Below are 16,479 nucleotides of genomic sequence, written 5' to 3' on the forward strand. Positions count from 1 at the left end.
GGCATGTGCTACTGCATCTGGCCCCATTTTTGAAGTTTTAATGAGAAACTTTTATGAATATTTTCAATTGTGCTAACGAAGCTTGTTTACTTGGTAAAGAAGGTTGAGGCAAAACCCAGAGACTGTTTTCAATGAAGACATCTGTATTTCTCTTGAGACTTTAAAGCACATTGGTACTATGTATGATACAGCTGGAAATAGCATGGTCCTACTTTTCGTAGATGGTAAAACTGAGTCACACCCAGGTGCTTGCCATCCTTTATGTCATGTGAGTCAGGTGAAGTCAAGGATTCCAACTCAGCGCCCCTGCCTTCGTTTCTAGTCAACAACTCTTTTTCAAAGCTTTTTAGAGACACAGCTTTTAAACAGACAGTTGGAGATCAGGTCTCTTCAGCTGTCATGTTGTGAGCTGCACATCTTCCTGCATGAATAGTTGACCTCACTTAGAGCAGAAATATTGTAATGAACATGCCCTTTTCTAGAGCTCTTCTGGGGAACCATTCAGGCAGCCTGACAGGGAAGAAGCCCCAAAGGCCATCTTTAGAAGATGTAAACAGAAGTTTTAAAGGCACAGAGATCTCAGAGGATATTATTTTAAAACATTTGCTTTATTAATAGTAACTTCTAACATACTTACTAATATGTACATATTTAAAATAGTGCATGAGCCTCCTCTTGCACATTGAGATGTGGGAAGTACAATAGAGGTGAATGGAAATCGTACTGGCAAAATCATAGAGAGTGTTGCCCCCAAGGAAAGGCATCCTTACCTGGTAAGTAATGCCTGCGATGCATTACACTACGCAAAGGCACAGAGATGGAGTGTAGGAATGAGCATGCCTCATGTTGGTACTGAAAATGCCAGGGATCATTCCCTTCAGAATTTCATTGTCCATTATCAGGGAGTAAAAACTACGCTGTTCATCATTGCCTCAGGGGCTGTACACAAGAATGCAATCTAAGATGGGAAGAGACAAAGGGGACAGAGGTGTGTGAGCAGACTGAGACAGGTAGCTCTGACAGTTCCGCAAGTCATTGTGTAGACCAGGTTGGCCTCAAGCTCTCAGAGATCTGCCTGCTTCTACCTCCCTAGACCTAAAGTTATGTACCACCACATCTGGAAGTAATTAGCACTTTGGTATTAATATTCATAGGAAAATTACATTATTAAATTTGACAGAGTAGAGCATGGCCTTAATAGACCGAAACTAATATCATAGTATTTCTGAATAACCGGGGATTCTAAAATTTACTTAAAAATGAATATAAGGCTGAGGATGTAAACTAGTGATAATATGCTTCGACACTGGATTAAATCCCCAGCATCACACAAATAAACAGAAAATTATGAAAAGGAAGACAGGTAATAATACAGAATAAAGAAATTAGAACTAGACTATTTAAAATATCCACAGTATTGATTTCTCATGAAGTTTTGGAGCTGAGAGTGTAGTTTCTATCTTTCAGCTAAAGTACAGTTTCACATGGTGCTGTCTGTTGAGAACCAGTACTTCAGATGCGATGCCATGAATGCCAGCCTGACGTAGGTCACATGAGATCACTTTCAAGATGAGATCACTTTCAAGATGCTGTGCTTTCTCATGGACACTGGTGTGGCTCATGTATGTCCTGTGTATCATGTGCCAAGATAAAGATGTGACGTTCCTTCAAAGACCCCATTGCTACAGAGGAACATGCCACGATACTATCAGAAATGAAGAGAGGCCAATAATGTGCAGTTTGTGGTCGCCTCTTTTGTCTTTTGCTTTTCTGAACACCATGCATGATTTTTGCAGAGTATCTTCTATAGTCCTCTTAAGTATATAGGCATGGCCTCCTTTTCCAAAGGAAAAAGATGCGAAGAGAAATAATCTTCCCACCAGTGGCAATAGTATGATTGCAGCACAGTATTGATATTTGGAGATGCCAAAAATTATTAGCAACATTGCGCAAACCCGGGGGAGAAGTAGGCGAGGGTTTGCAGGATGAGAACAAGCCACTCAGTTCTCTGCTCTTGTTATACCTGGGGTCATTTACTGAGCACCAGCGCTAGAGATCCCAGCTTCTCCCTTCTGTTTTTCCTAAGAGAAAGGACAATAAATAAAATTGCAGGTCCATCTCATAATTGTAGGCTGAGTAAAGAGCTTATTTTTCACATTTGAGCTCGTGCAATATGGAGGGAAATTTGTTTAGTAGGGCTTGTGAGTTGGTGGATCAGAGGAAAGCAGTCAAGTGGCAGTGAGGGTCCCAAGAGTGCAAAGCTCTCCTGGTAATTGCGATGCTGCTTCAGGCCCTCCTCCAGTCCCTTAATAGATTTCCCCGGCTCCTCGAGCCAGGTGAAAATTTCCTCATTAAGGAGAACTTATTCCATTTCCTTTCATCATTTATTATTGAAGACCAAGTGTGAGTGGAGGATGTCTCTGAGATTACAGGGTAGAATTTTAAACAACAACAAGATCCACATTGGGAGCCTGAGGGGCGCGGGGGAGCTTGTATTGTTTATAACCCAGAGAACACACTAGAGGCTTCCTGCCGGAAAAGCTGAGCCATGATGTCTAACCAGTAAAAGATTACAGTGGAGTGTGTAAAACTCCCATTGTCTTGATTTAAGATGTTTTATCTCCTAAAGTTTCACTCGTTTATTCTGCCCTGCTAAGTAGAGAAGCTGGGAATTCTGAGAGCACTATGTCCCAGGCACAGTGTGACATTGTCTTGTAGATTTTGCTATGCCTTGATGAAAGTCAAGTCTTTGAAGAATTTACCTTTGAACTCTGAAAAGAAAAGCAGGTTGGGCAAATAAAAGTTGTACCTACAGCTTATTTTAGAAGATGTAGCTCTGTAATATAGATTTAGTGTACATATGTTCAAAAGTGTGAAAATAAGCCTGATCGCAGCACACACACAAATATCCAATAATAGAAAAATCATTTATTGCACGCATTTAAAAACCTTGTGCTTTAGTATGCTGTGTTCCCTTCAACTGATCACTCTCCTACCTGAGTATAATGCTCCCTTGATTTATAATATAACATAAATGGAGCATTCCCCACGGAGGATTCAAAACACAGTTTTGAATACAAATTCAGCATTTATCTTTTTTTTCTTTTTTTCTTTTTTAGTAATTATTGTGCTTTGTACATGTTCCAAAGGAAGATTTATTTTTTTTAATTTTCCTCTGGAAAAATAAAATTGTTACTTCCCTTTCCCTAAAATACAATTCTAACTAATTTGAAAAAGAAAGAAAGGAAAGGAAAAGGCAAAAATAAAAACCAAGTTCTTGTGATGACGATGGAAGTCCTGTTTAGAGGAATGTAGGTGTGGGTAGGGAAGGAGGTGCATGGGAGGCTCTTAAAGGAGGTTCTTGGTCACTTAGGATGGTGGTTCGGAACCTTCCTAAAGCTGTGGCCCTTTAATACAGTTCCTCATGTTGTAGTGATCTTCAACTATAAAATTATTTTTCATTGCTACTTCATAACTGTAGCTTGCTACTGTTATGAATCATAACAGGAACTGTGTTTTCTGATGGTCTCAGGTGACCCCTATAAAAGAGTCTCTTGACTAGAAAAGATTGCAGCTCACTGTTGAGACCCACCTATTTAGATACGATTACTTATCCTGAGCTCCAAGAAGTTTAACCTTATCTGATTCACAGGCCTTAAGCTAATAAATCATGTCTTTAAACAATCCCTTCTTTTTATTGTAATGGGGTACAAAATGAAGGCTTGTATCAGAACAGATTGGAATAAAGTCAGTTTTCGTCTGCATACGATGACATGTCAGCCAACTTTGTTTTGCACAGAAGTGATAGCAATTGGAGACAGAGAAAGCTTGCTCTCTGCTTTGGGGGTTGGTCTACTTACAATCAGGCAGCTTCCCGCTTGGGAAGGGATCTAACCTAACTTTTTTTTTTTTTTTGTAATTGTCACAGTGGGTCAGAATTAGCCCCCATTTCTCACCGAAGATGACTGAAAATTGCTTTATAATGTTTCACACCTAAAAGCAGAAATTAGTAGCAGAGAGGCCTCGAGTGGAATCTTATAAAAAAAAAAATTCTTCGTGGACTTCACACAATCCCAGCTGTCTAGTATTTGCTTTCATTTACAGTATGAACACTGATATAGTAGTCAGTCTGGTTCAGGGAGCTCTAATTCTCAAGACATGCCAAAGCATCATGTCTGTGGTTGATCTAGTTACTGAATAGTCAATGTTAAAATAGTTCATTTGTTTACTATCAAATGCTTCTAAGAATCAGATTGCTATCCTCAAATTTGCACTGTGCATCTAGTTTGATGCATTTGTCACAAAATTCTTACCTGGTATGACACCACCCTTCACCTTTATAGAGCTGAACTGCCTTGACATTTGTTTTCTCAGCCCTCTGCTGCTGTGGTATTTCTCACATGCAGCCACCTTCACTTCATCTCTTTTCCTTAACCTCACAGCACCCCATGCAGCTTATCCCTACGTGAGGTATTTCAGATCCACATCATTCCTTTGTGTCAAATACTCTTTCATATTTCCTTGGGCATCACTTTCCAGTAGACGTCTCCAGAAAGAATATTCTATATATCGCATTGTCGGATAGAGTGGCTGATAGCTTTGTGTGGCTATCAAGAAAATTGAAAGGTGAGGGACTACCGATGTAAAACTTAAGAGTATGAAAAAGCCTTTATACTTAAATAATCAGTGAGCTGGTGACTTGCATTGTGAACAGCACAGTTCTTTAGCGTGTAGCACGGCTCGGTGTGTAACAATAGAAATATCAGTAATTCTATAATTTTCTTAGAAAATGCATTGCTATGATGAAATACATATCAAAACCTGCATATGTTAAAACTCTAAATAGCAATTAAACAACAAATTCAGGGCATCTAATGAAAGGAATGGCAGAAGAGGGTTTAGGTCCAACAGGAAAAAAAATTGACTTGGGAAAGTCAAAGCAGAAATAATCTACAGCAAAAGTGATACCAAAGCCTAGGGAAATAGCACACATAAACACAAAGTTTTATTTCTATTACAGTTATAATTGAGATCTTCTTGGAGAAAGTCTCTAGTATATTCAGAGGGTGGTCTCCAAGATATAATGAAGCAAACTTATATGATCACAAATTAGTGTCTTTTGGACTTAACCCGTTCACCCATTGAAGAGGATGAAATGTATATCGATAAATATCTACCTTCTATAGGACAGTGGGCACTGAAGACAATATACAGAAGAGAGATGTGGGTAATAGCTTCAACAACTCCCATGTGTCCTGGGGACATAGAGCATATGTTTCATGTTAAAGTGCACAGTACAGACAGGACATACACAAGATGTACAAAATGTTCCGTGTGCCTATTTTCATACACTTCCCTTATTGCCCCATTATGGTTGTTTGACAATAACATTTTTATATTGCCCAGTTTTAAATGATGTACTTAAATTTTGTTTGTATTGTTCCTTTGCTATTTGAAATAATTTACTTTAAGAAAATACTTAAAAATTCTATTCTTTGTCAATTTCAAATATGTACATAGTATATTTTAATGACATTTATCATCCCCATGACCATCTTATCCTCTCCTGCTCTTGTTGACCTACTTCTTTCTTCACAAAAATTCTCCTGTTTATTTCTAAAAATTACTTACTTTGATTCTATGTATATGAGTATTTTAGCTGCATGTATATAAGTACAGCATGCAGCTGTACTTGGTGCCTACAGGGATCAGAAGATGGCATTGGATGCCCTGTAACAGGAGTTATAGACTGTTGTGAGTCTCCATGTGTGTGCTGGAACGGAACTCAGGTCCTCTCAAGGGCTTCAAGAGTTCATGCTCTTAGCCTCTGAGTCATCTCTCCAGCTTCATGCAAGCTTTCTCTCTCTCTCTCTCTCTCTCTCTCTCTCTCTCTCTCTCTGTCTCTCTCTTCCTTCCTTCCTTTCTCTCTGTCTTCTTTCTTTCTTTCTTTCTTTCTTTCTTTCTTTCTTTCTTTCTTTCTTTCTTTTTCTTTCTCTTTCTTCCTTTCTTCTCCCCTCCACCAAATGCCATGTCAGTTTAATTATGGCTGTTTGCCTAAAGTTGAGCTGGGGTTATTTACTGAAACATGGGTAATTTACCAGTAGCTATTCACTGAATCAAATGATTTGTTCTCCTCAACTATATACTATTCGAGTTTTATGCAAATGCTTTACTCTGGAGCACAGAACCTTCACAGGGCCAAGGGCCTCTCCTCCCATTGATGACCGACTTGGAGCAATCAGTTCCACCATGTGTACTCCTTGGTTGGTGGTTTAGTCCCTGGGAGCTCTGAGGAATACCAGGGCCAGTACGTGGGAGAGAGTGGGGTGGCGAGTAGGGGGAGGAAGGAGGGAACAAGGGTTTGTTCTTGTGGTTGTTTTTTTGTTTTTTGTTTTTGTTTTTTTGGAGGGGAAACTGGGAAAGGAGAAATCATATGACATGTAAACAAAAAAATATCTAATAAAAATACAAAAAAATGTTTTACTTACTGTGAGTTAGATATTCTGATATCACAGCTGTACATTTCAGTTTTACTGTACTAAATATCAAACCATTGTAATTTAATTTTATTGTGTCAGCTATTGCTGGAAGGAGCTCGGGTATCAGGCAATAGATGGTTTACAGTAGCGTTTTATTTTTATGTACCTTGGTTCTTTACCAATTATTTTTCTATTGGTTTTGAAATTTAGGTTAAAGGGTGGCTTTAATCACTTTTGTGTCTTTTCTGTTACACTGAATATTAGACTAATAAGTTTGTTTATTTAATAAATGTTTGTCTGTGGACCAGATAATGTGCTAGGCTTTGGGATGATCCGTTTGTGGAGAGAGTGTGCAGTCTTGTGTAATGTTGGAAAGCCCAGTTCTAATAGATTCCTGCTTCACACATATGAAGACCAACATAGAAAAAGAAGCCCCGCATTGAGGAATCATCATGCAGCTAGGCTAGTGGATCTCCTGACAGTAGCTAAATACACAGAGGGAGAGGATGTGGCCTGATTGGAACAGGTATCAAAGGTCGAGCCTTGACCAAAGTGCACCAGTTACAATGGACATAAAACAGGGTGGAGTGACCAAGGGGGTAACACTGGCTTTTTACAGTCACTTCTGACTGTATAAGAGGAAGTCTCTAGTTATTACTGAAGAAGAAAATTCATTAGAACCATAAACATAAGATTTTAAAGAGACGAGCCAGAGAAAGACAGAGGAAGAGAGACAGAGAAAGAGAGAGACAGAGAGAGAAACAGAGACAGAGACAGTGAGAGAGTTTACAGAGATGTCAGCATTACCAACGCCAGAGGCCTCCCAGTGGCTTGGAGAATATATGTTTATGAATTTTTGAAAGGAAAGAGACATGAATATGTGTGGAGATGGAATATAAGAGCATATTTGGTGCATTTGAAATGGAATAGTTCAGTTTCATTTGGTGCTTGGGTTTGGTTTGAACTTAAATCTTTCTTTTCCATTAAATCCCAGCGAGTCTGTTACAGAAGAAACTCTGAGAAAGGCCAAGGAGATTGGCTTCTCAGACAAGCAGATTTCAAAATGTTTAGGACTGACTGAAGCCCAGACAAGAGAGCTGAGACTAAAGAAAAACATCCACCCATGGGTTAAACAGGTAATGCAATATCTCTTTCAATCAAGGATTTTTGTTTTGACAGGTAGGTATCATTTCAAAATTACCATTAACGAAGCATGCTTAGAAGATGACTCCATTCTTCTGGCTGATGCCCATGATGTTGTTAGGTTCATTCAGCACAGGGATGACTCGTGCATGAAGGGACAAAGATGAAAGGGCAAGGAAATGTAAAGAAAATATGATTTCTATGCTTTAAATACAGTAACCAAAATTATCTCTGCCTTTGACCTCTGTCTAAACATATATGTAGTGACAGAAATCTTGGTGTAATAATATATGGGTCAGCACAAGGGCTGAGCCTCTGGGAAAAAAATCATTATATCTTTGGGCACTAACTTTTTAAAAGGTCAATACTTTATTTTAAGTGCCCCATCATTATGGTTCATTCATATTCATCGTGGTGGGGCTGGATGTAATGATCTCATCTAGCATTCGTGACAATCACACATGAACATTCATAGGTATGCCATTTGGTTGGCTCTTTTTTTTTCTTTTAATGGAAGGAGTGTTTTGGATTAAAGTACCACCAGCTGCTTTTTGTCCTTTAGAATCATTGACTTTTCTCTGTGGGTTTAAGGCGCACATGTAAGCCCTTAGGTCACAAGCCGGATTCTAAATATTTTTTGCTCAGCGATTATTACCTTTCTTTTTTCTTACCAGCTTCACACCAGCTTGCCCTGTCAGCCCCAAATTCTTGCTCACTAAGCTGAGTCAGTGACCCTTGAGAATGGAATTGATTTACTTTTTCCAATTATGTCCGATGAGATCCGGATTCCCCACTGCCTGTTTGAGCTTTCTGGTATCTGTGTTACCCATTAGTACTATCACTAACTTAAACCTTACACATTAATTTGCAAACTGAAAACATCCTTCCATGTAGGGCATTTTGGTTTTGCTCAGACTTCATACATAGCCACTTTAGGTGCCTGGTTGAGTAAGTGGTCCTTGTGACTTAGGAACATTTTATGTGGGTGGTTCATTCCCAGGAAGCACTGAGCAATATCAAGTTATTTACTGCTCAAGTGACCACTAGATTATATTGTTATCTCTTTTGTCTCTTTGGCTTTCAGAATTAGCAAGTGCTTTGGTTATACATAGCTTTTCCTGGCTTTATAGTTGACAGTACTAGATGTTAAAGAAATATGGGAATAGCATGAAACTTCCAGCCTTTAAAAACTCTAAAGAGTAAAAAAACCTTATCATGTAACAAATTTTCTTTTGCAGATTGATACATTGGCTGCAGAATACCCATCAGTAACAAACTACTTGTATGTCACCTACAATGGCCAGGTAGGAACTACAAAGACCGTCACATGTAGATTGCTCTGGGCTTAGGGGTTAGCCTACCTTAGGGAATGCATAGGTTTCACCTCTGATTTTTGGCTGACCTTGGTAATAGAAGTGACATCATGTGAGAAAGATGCCACGAGGAATGTCTGCACTCACTCTGTTAGGAATTGCCTTAGCAATGGAACCAAGTGAGTGTGAGAATATGAGAGTATGCTGTATTCTCATGACTCAGTTGCAAATATTGAGCTATGTCAACTAAAAAATAAATAGAGCTTCTGTGAGACTCTAGCACTTTATATGTAGGGATTTCCTAAGACTAATAGAGGTGCACGTGAGAAAGACACACTTAGAGATGGGGCAAGTAGTTTAATTAGATGGAATAATGACATTATAATTTCAATATTTTTTTCTTTTCCCCCTTAGGAGCATGACATCAAATTTGATGAACATGGAATAATGGTGCTGGGCTGTGGTCCATACCACATTGGTAATGTGACAACATGTTTATATAAGACTTTATGGTTTCTAGTACTCTTTATAAATATTGATTCCATTATTCTAAGAGTTCACCAAACAAATGTTATCATAATAAATGTTTTAGAATTTAGGAAACTGAGTTACAGACAAATAATATCTAAACTTTGAAGTGATTTAGTAGCAAAAAGTACAAATCTCTATTACAAATTCTACCTCCTTTTGTATCATTATATTACATGATAATTTTCACTAGTGTTCATAGAGAAGGGCATAAAGGAATCAAGTGAAACTCCCTCCCCAGGCTGGTCCTAAAGCACGGATCTAATTATAAGGGCGCCACTTTTGAAAGGCCTCACCTCCCAGGGCTGTGGTTACGGATTGTGTTTCCAACACATTGATGTGAACTTCACCTATTTGTATCACCTATCTGTATTTGGTTTATGGCTGTGCAACCTAAAAGTTTTCACAGCCATCTCATCTCTTCTCTCTGGAATGTTTCCTTCAACCTTTGATTTTATGAGATTTATTACTGCCATGTTGCATTGCGGTTCAGAGAAGAATAGCCAAGTTGATGATTAACTATATATGTACTTGACACTGAGGAGCACACTGCCACAAGTGGATCAACATATTTTGATAAGACTTTTTGGAAGTTAATGTCCTAATGCAAAGCTTTAGTGCGTGCGTTTCTATGGCATCCCAGCAGAGTGATCTTTTGAGTCATTTAGGCCTTAATTATGCTTAGATATGTTCTTAGAAGGTCACACACTCTTCTAAAGGACAGGACTCTTCAGTCAGTGAAAATATGTCAGAGCTGCAAGTCATCTCAGGGACTGCTGGGTTAGCCCTCTAAGAGTGATTACCTGAGAGTTAAAGCAAGACCTCAAGTGTTCTAATTGCTGGCTTAGCTGTTTAGCACATGAAGTCCGAGTGTTCACTCTGTGTGAGTTTTCTTCATTAAATGAAGTTTATCACTTTACAGTCCTGCTGACATCGAGACCCTGAATTCTTCAAACAGGAAGATATCTATTAGCTTAAGTATAGTTCAAACCAACATTTTATCATTGTCCAGTCAGCCCCTGTTTTTCTTACTATTAACAGAACTTGTAAATAGGCTTAAGATATTATATTAAGAATTCAATTGAAAGCATTGACTTCCTTCACCTGCACTGGCTGGAGAAATATTTCTTCTCCTCTCACACCTTTTCCTAATATCCTTGTCTCTGCAGGCAGCAGTGTGGAATTTGATTGGTGTGCTGTCTCTAGTATCCGCACACTGCGCCAACTTGGCAAGAAGACAGTGGTGGTGAATTGTAACCCAGAGACTGTGAGCACTGACTTTGATGAGTGTGACAAACTCTACTTTGAAGAGCTGTCTTTGGAGAGAATCCTAGACATCTACCACCAGGAGGTAAAAAGGGAGAAAAAAAATCAAAACAAAACAGAGAGATATACTCAGTGCATACCTTGTATATAATTATATTCACATGTGGAGATTTATAGTGTAATCCATCTTAGGACACATCTCCAGTTTCTTCCACTGTCTAATTTTGTAGGGAAACTCCAAAAAACAATTGCCCTGGCTTTTTACTTCTCATATCTTGGCATAGAATGGTCATTTCATGCAATATTCCCCCATTTTGTTCCTATATATTCCAATTATGTTGAAAACTCAGTAACACATACCAGTCACATATTACCTAGCATAAAAGAATCTCCATACATATGTTCTGAAATGATTTAGGAGGTCATCTCTACATACAATAAATGATGTGGTTTAGTGATGAACAGTTCTCAGAGGGGGTAGGTCAGTTGTTTGAGGATGACCAGTTCATTCCTTACTCAATCAGATGAAAACATTATCATTAGTCTTCAGATTCAGATTAGTCAGTCTATTCCAAATGATTCTGGCTGCTCTGAGGCTTTCTCTTACAGTTGAAATTGACCTATCCTCATGGCAATATTATTGAATACATATTCTCCATGGATTAGCTATTTAAGGTTACTCCTAAGTCTCTAGAACAGGTTATTTTAAATTACATAAATAACTGTTAGAAAATTTCATGGTAATGCCCAGTAGAAGGACATTTGATATAACTTTTGGCAATTCCTCACCACAAAGAAACTGTCCTATATAGGAGAGAAATACACTGAATTAGAGCCGTAGGGTCGAATTCTAGTTTTGACTGAGAAGCTGTCTTGTGAGTGTTTCTGGAAATCTCTGGGATCCATCCTTTTGTTAATGAATAATAGAAGGATGTAGGCACAGCATATGCAGGCACTGTGAAGGTGAGGTGGAATTATGGTTGATAAGGTAAAGGGCTGGAGCCATGTGATGACTTCATGTTTAGAAAGAACAATAGATAAATTCAGAACCTATAAGTACTTACAGGTGTCTTCATTAGTCTGACCTATTCACCTCAACACAATAACATGGTATTCACGGTACCATTTATATAATCCATGATGTACAAGAGGATTTAGTTCTGTCACTCATATGAGTTCTCTAGGCGACTTCTTTATATTTTCCGATAGATAGCTGAACATCAAACGAAGTACATTGTACAAATATTTCTTTAGAATTTTGTAAATGTCATGTTTAGCATGAAGGATATGTCTTAGTTAGGGTTCTATTGCTGTGAGCACTGACAGCATAACTAGCAGCAGCGTGGGGAGGAGAGGGTTTTATTCCATCTTACACTTCAAGGTAACAGTTATCACTGAGGGAAATCAAGGCAGACACTCAAGGCAGGAACCTGGCTGCAGGAACTGATGCAGAGGCCATGGAGGATTGCCAGTTTCTGGTTTGCTTCTCATTACTTCCTCAGCCTGCTTTCTTATAGAACCTAGGACCACCCATCTGGGGGTGGCATCACTGTAGGATGGACCCACCACAAAAAATATCAATCAAGAAAATACATAACAGGATTGCCTCTGCACCAATCTGATGGGGAATTTTTTCAATGAAGGTTTCCTCTTTCAAAATGACTTTAGCCTGTGTCATGTTGATATAAAACCTACCTGGCTCAGACATTCTACCCTCAAGGCATTAATAATAAAACTGGGATCCATAATGTATCATGAAAAATTAAACAGTTTTTGGAAAAAATATTAAGAAACATCATAGGCAATAGTAGCATCATGTGATTTCTACACTTTTCTCTTATGTGATGATTTCAGGAATATTCAGAAACTTCTTTACTGCTTTTAGATACCCTCAAACATAACTTTAAATGAAACTCTGAATATAATTGAAGGGTTTTAGAAATGAATATATTGACCCTTCACTGAAAATTATTGGCATCTAAAATGAACAGTACCACATCAGAATATAATATTATGTTGGAGAACATATGATCAACATTCCATCCATGTGTTCTTTAGGTTATCCTATATGGTGTATCAGGTAACATATGACATTGTTGTCTTTCCTTAGAGCAGTGCTATAAATGCTGCTTTATCACATTTGATAATGGGTGTAACTTCAATGCAGGAGATTGTCATTATCCTATTTTGAGATGTTGGATGCCCTAGCATGTTTCATAGTTTTTAATCTTATTTTTAGAAAATTGAAAGGATGTCTTAACAATTTTCAGAAATATGACATTTAAGTCATTTTGAAAAGAAAAGAAATCTCTCTCTCTAGAATGCATAATTACACAGGGTAACAGCAAGTATGATAGGCCTCTTAGTCTAGCTATGGACTTTCATTAAACGTGTAATATAAAACATTAAGAAGTAACCTGCCCAGTGAGTAAAGCAGGCATCCACTGAGGAGGTTTTTGGCACAGGTTCTTAAGGAAGTGTTGACATCTGCTTCCTACTTGTCTTTACTTTTCTTCCTTCCTTCTTTTTTTTTTTTTTCTAGAAACTATTCTAGAAAAGGAACCATCATTCTACAGAGTGACTAAGAGCATCAGTTAGTTATTTCTTGTGATTATGTGTCAAGGTTATTCTGGAGGAGAGATCTGAATTTGATAATGTACTTGATTGCTTGCTAACAACAGTGTGAGTGCCAAGGATCAAGGAAAGAAGATGCTGGTGTCCCACCACTGACACAGCTTTGTGGCATGATATCTTGCCTAGGGTACAACTTTGCTTAGGACACTCCCTATAAGGGGAAAACTGCTCTCAAAGTCATTTGAAGTAAATGACCTGGCATTGTTACATTGTTAGAAATCATAACACCCACCATGCTTCTCAGTACTAGATCGACTTACATGGCACAGATTATTATTCGAAATCTTCACAGGCTGCAGTGAATAAGGGTCACAGAGATCTGGATTTAAATTCTTATACCTCTTTATTCTACACAAGCTTAATTTTTAAAAGTTGTATTTATAAAAACAGCAAGTATAATTTATATCTTAACCCCATTTAAGACTCTTTCCTCAATACTTTTATATTTATTCATTTAATAACCTTTATGTTTTCTTTGGCAAGCACGGTGGTATGTACCTGTGCTCCAGGATGTTTAGGGAAATGAAATAAAAAAGACAACTTGAGTTCATGATGTAAAAATCAGCTTGGTCAACATATAAAACGTTGTCCCAACACACAAATACACACATGCCCCCCCACACATACACACACACATGCACGCACACACACATGTACACATGTGCACATACCTCAGGTTACATCTGAATAAACAAGATGATACCTTTGATGTCGGCGACTGTTTTGAGTCTTCCTTGCATAATTTCATGGACTTTACTTTGTAAAAACGTATTCTGCCTACATTGTATTAGTTTTAACACTATAGGTTTAGTTAGACAATGGTAGTTCTGTAGCATAAAGAATTAAATGAATGACTTACAAATATTAACTAATAACGAACAGTGCTCATTAGGGAATGAAAGGCTTTAAATAGAATTCATTTTTAGCATTTGGTTTAACTGTAATTAAATATAATGTCAAGGTTCTACATAAAGTGTAATGTGTTACCTAAAATTCAAAAGGTGCAAAATATAAGGCATAATATTTCTCCCTGGTATATACAGTATAATTTCACAAATTGGAGATAACTCATGAAATTACAGAATCAAGGCCACTTTTAATTAGGCAAAAGCTACTTGTATTAGTAAGATAAGTTACATTTTCTTAGGTTGCATTATGCCTCAATTGCAGCATTTAGTCAGTGCTGACCAATATGATTAAGGGTTAAAAGAAATTAAAATGTTCTCAAATAAAGTTGAAACATGTTCTTTTAATTCATTTTAGGGTTTTAAGATAGATTTCTGCTGTGATTGTAGCTTGGATAATGTTTAGAAATGTCCTCATGTTATCTTAACTTGGGGATATCAGGTTTCAGAGTAGGAAATGGAGCTGAAGGTAAAGTTGAGGAGCTGGAGATGTAGCTACACATGCTTCATGCTCTCAGTTCAGCCTCAGTACAGAGGCACCCTGAGAGCCTGTTGAATTGCTTTGAGACTAAATAATTTAGAAGTATCTGTAGTGCAATCTTAACTTTAGCATATTATATTTCAGAATATTACAGGTAAGTGACCGTAATGCTGATGACTGGCCAGTGGGGGAATGCCTGGATTCTCTTTCTGTATATACATTTCCAACTCCTGTACTGAGAGCCAGGAATAGCCCATATCAGTGGTTGTTCTCAACTTTCCTCATTGTGAGACCCTTTAATACAGTTCCTAATGTTATGGTGACCCTCAACCTAAAATTAATTTTCTTGCTACCTCATAATTGTAATTTTGCTACTGGTATGGATTTTAATGTAAATATCTGATGTGAAAGGGTTGCTCAACCCCCAAAGGGGGTTGAGAAACATTGGTCTAATTAAGGTTAGAATCTTCTGTGAAATAGTTCTATGTCATCATTACCCAGCAAATATGCTCTCACGCCAAGTTTCTCTTGGTTCATGGACTAGCCCTGCATAAGCTCCACATTTTCACTTGGAGCTCTCCTGTGGACATGAATCAACTTTCCAGTGATGAATGATGAGTATTTGGTTTGGAAAGGGAAGATTCATTTTGTCTACTATCTCCCAAAAATTTTACAAATAGCTTTCTTATCCTCTAATGTCATCCATGTCTGAAAACAGCTAGTTGAGTTGGTCCAGCATTCAGATATTTTGAATATTATGCAAGTGTGGCTTCTTCACATGCTACAGAGTTGAATTCACATGTCAGCTCTGAGTGAGCTTCATCAGAGTCCCGTGGCTTTCAGTGAGTCAGTTTCTTTAACTATTCAATGGAGTTAGTAATAACTACCCCATGAAGATTTTGTAAAGATCAAAGAGACATCTCAGAACACACAGTTAAGGGCTAAGTAAAGAATAGTAGCTACTATATTATCCTATCTTTGAAAGTTGTCAATTTCTTGGAAAAAGAGAATTAAGTTTAAGGGAAAATTAAATAATATTGGTATATTCATTCAAGCCATTTTGTTCAACTTCAAACTCTAATTTAGTAAAAATGGATCCTACTTTTATTTGAAATCTTTTACATGGAAGCTTTATGTATATGCTTAATGGGAAACTTTTTTTTTAAGCCTCAGAATCTTAACGGTACTTGTAATAAACTCAAAATAGTCAGAAACAAGGATTACAGTATTAAAGAAAATAACTGTTTTTAAAGGCTTTGCAAAGATGTATGTTGAATGCAGCTTTAAAAGGTGGTAAAGATAGGAACATTTATAAATACTCAGAATGGTTGGTTATTATAGTCAATACCATTTACAATGCCTTTAAGAATTCGCTTGCAGTATGTTTGTTTAGTCAACACTGCAATTATTGTCTCTGAAGAGATGTTAGTTTTATTCCTTTTAAGAGTAATCCAAAAGCAGTTTTAAATCATGATAAAATAATTTGGCATGAATCAATAACTTCAATAATTCTATCGATTTTCATTAGTAGGTCATTAGGACAAATACCTATTAGCTGTCATATTTTTTATTTTAATATCTTATCTATAAACACAATGTATACATGGTATTGAGGCTTCACAGTCTTATTTAATCCATGTATTGGCTGTGTGAATCATGGAGGTGTTTCTGTACAATGTCATAGACAAATGGATGGAACCTCAGGGTGAGTGGTTAATACATAGTATGAA

General features: G+C 37.5%; 1 protein-coding gene across 1 annotated transcript in view; it reads left to right on the forward strand.

Annotated features, from left to right (window-relative positions):
- The window catches only part of Cps1 (carbamoyl-phosphate synthase 1), a 105,799-nt gene that overhangs the window by 60,384 nt on the left and 28,936 nt on the right, over positions 1-16,479 (forward strand). Inside the window, exons 22-25 of the mRNA XM_031368864.1 lie at positions 7,474-7,615; positions 8,861-8,926; positions 9,350-9,413; positions 10,633-10,814. Coding sequence (XP_031224724.1) covers positions 7,474-7,615; positions 8,861-8,926; positions 9,350-9,413; positions 10,633-10,814 — 454 coding nt within the window. The remainder of the gene's footprint in view (positions 1-7,473; positions 7,616-8,860; positions 8,927-9,349; positions 9,414-10,632; positions 10,815-16,479) is intronic.

Source organism: Mastomys coucha, unplaced genomic scaffold (genome assembly GCF_008632895.1).
Source record: "Mastomys coucha isolate ucsf_1 unplaced genomic scaffold, UCSF_Mcou_1 pScaffold14, whole genome shotgun sequence".
NCBI classification, from domain to species: domain Eukaryota; kingdom Metazoa; phylum Chordata; class Mammalia; order Rodentia; family Muridae; genus Mastomys; species Mastomys coucha.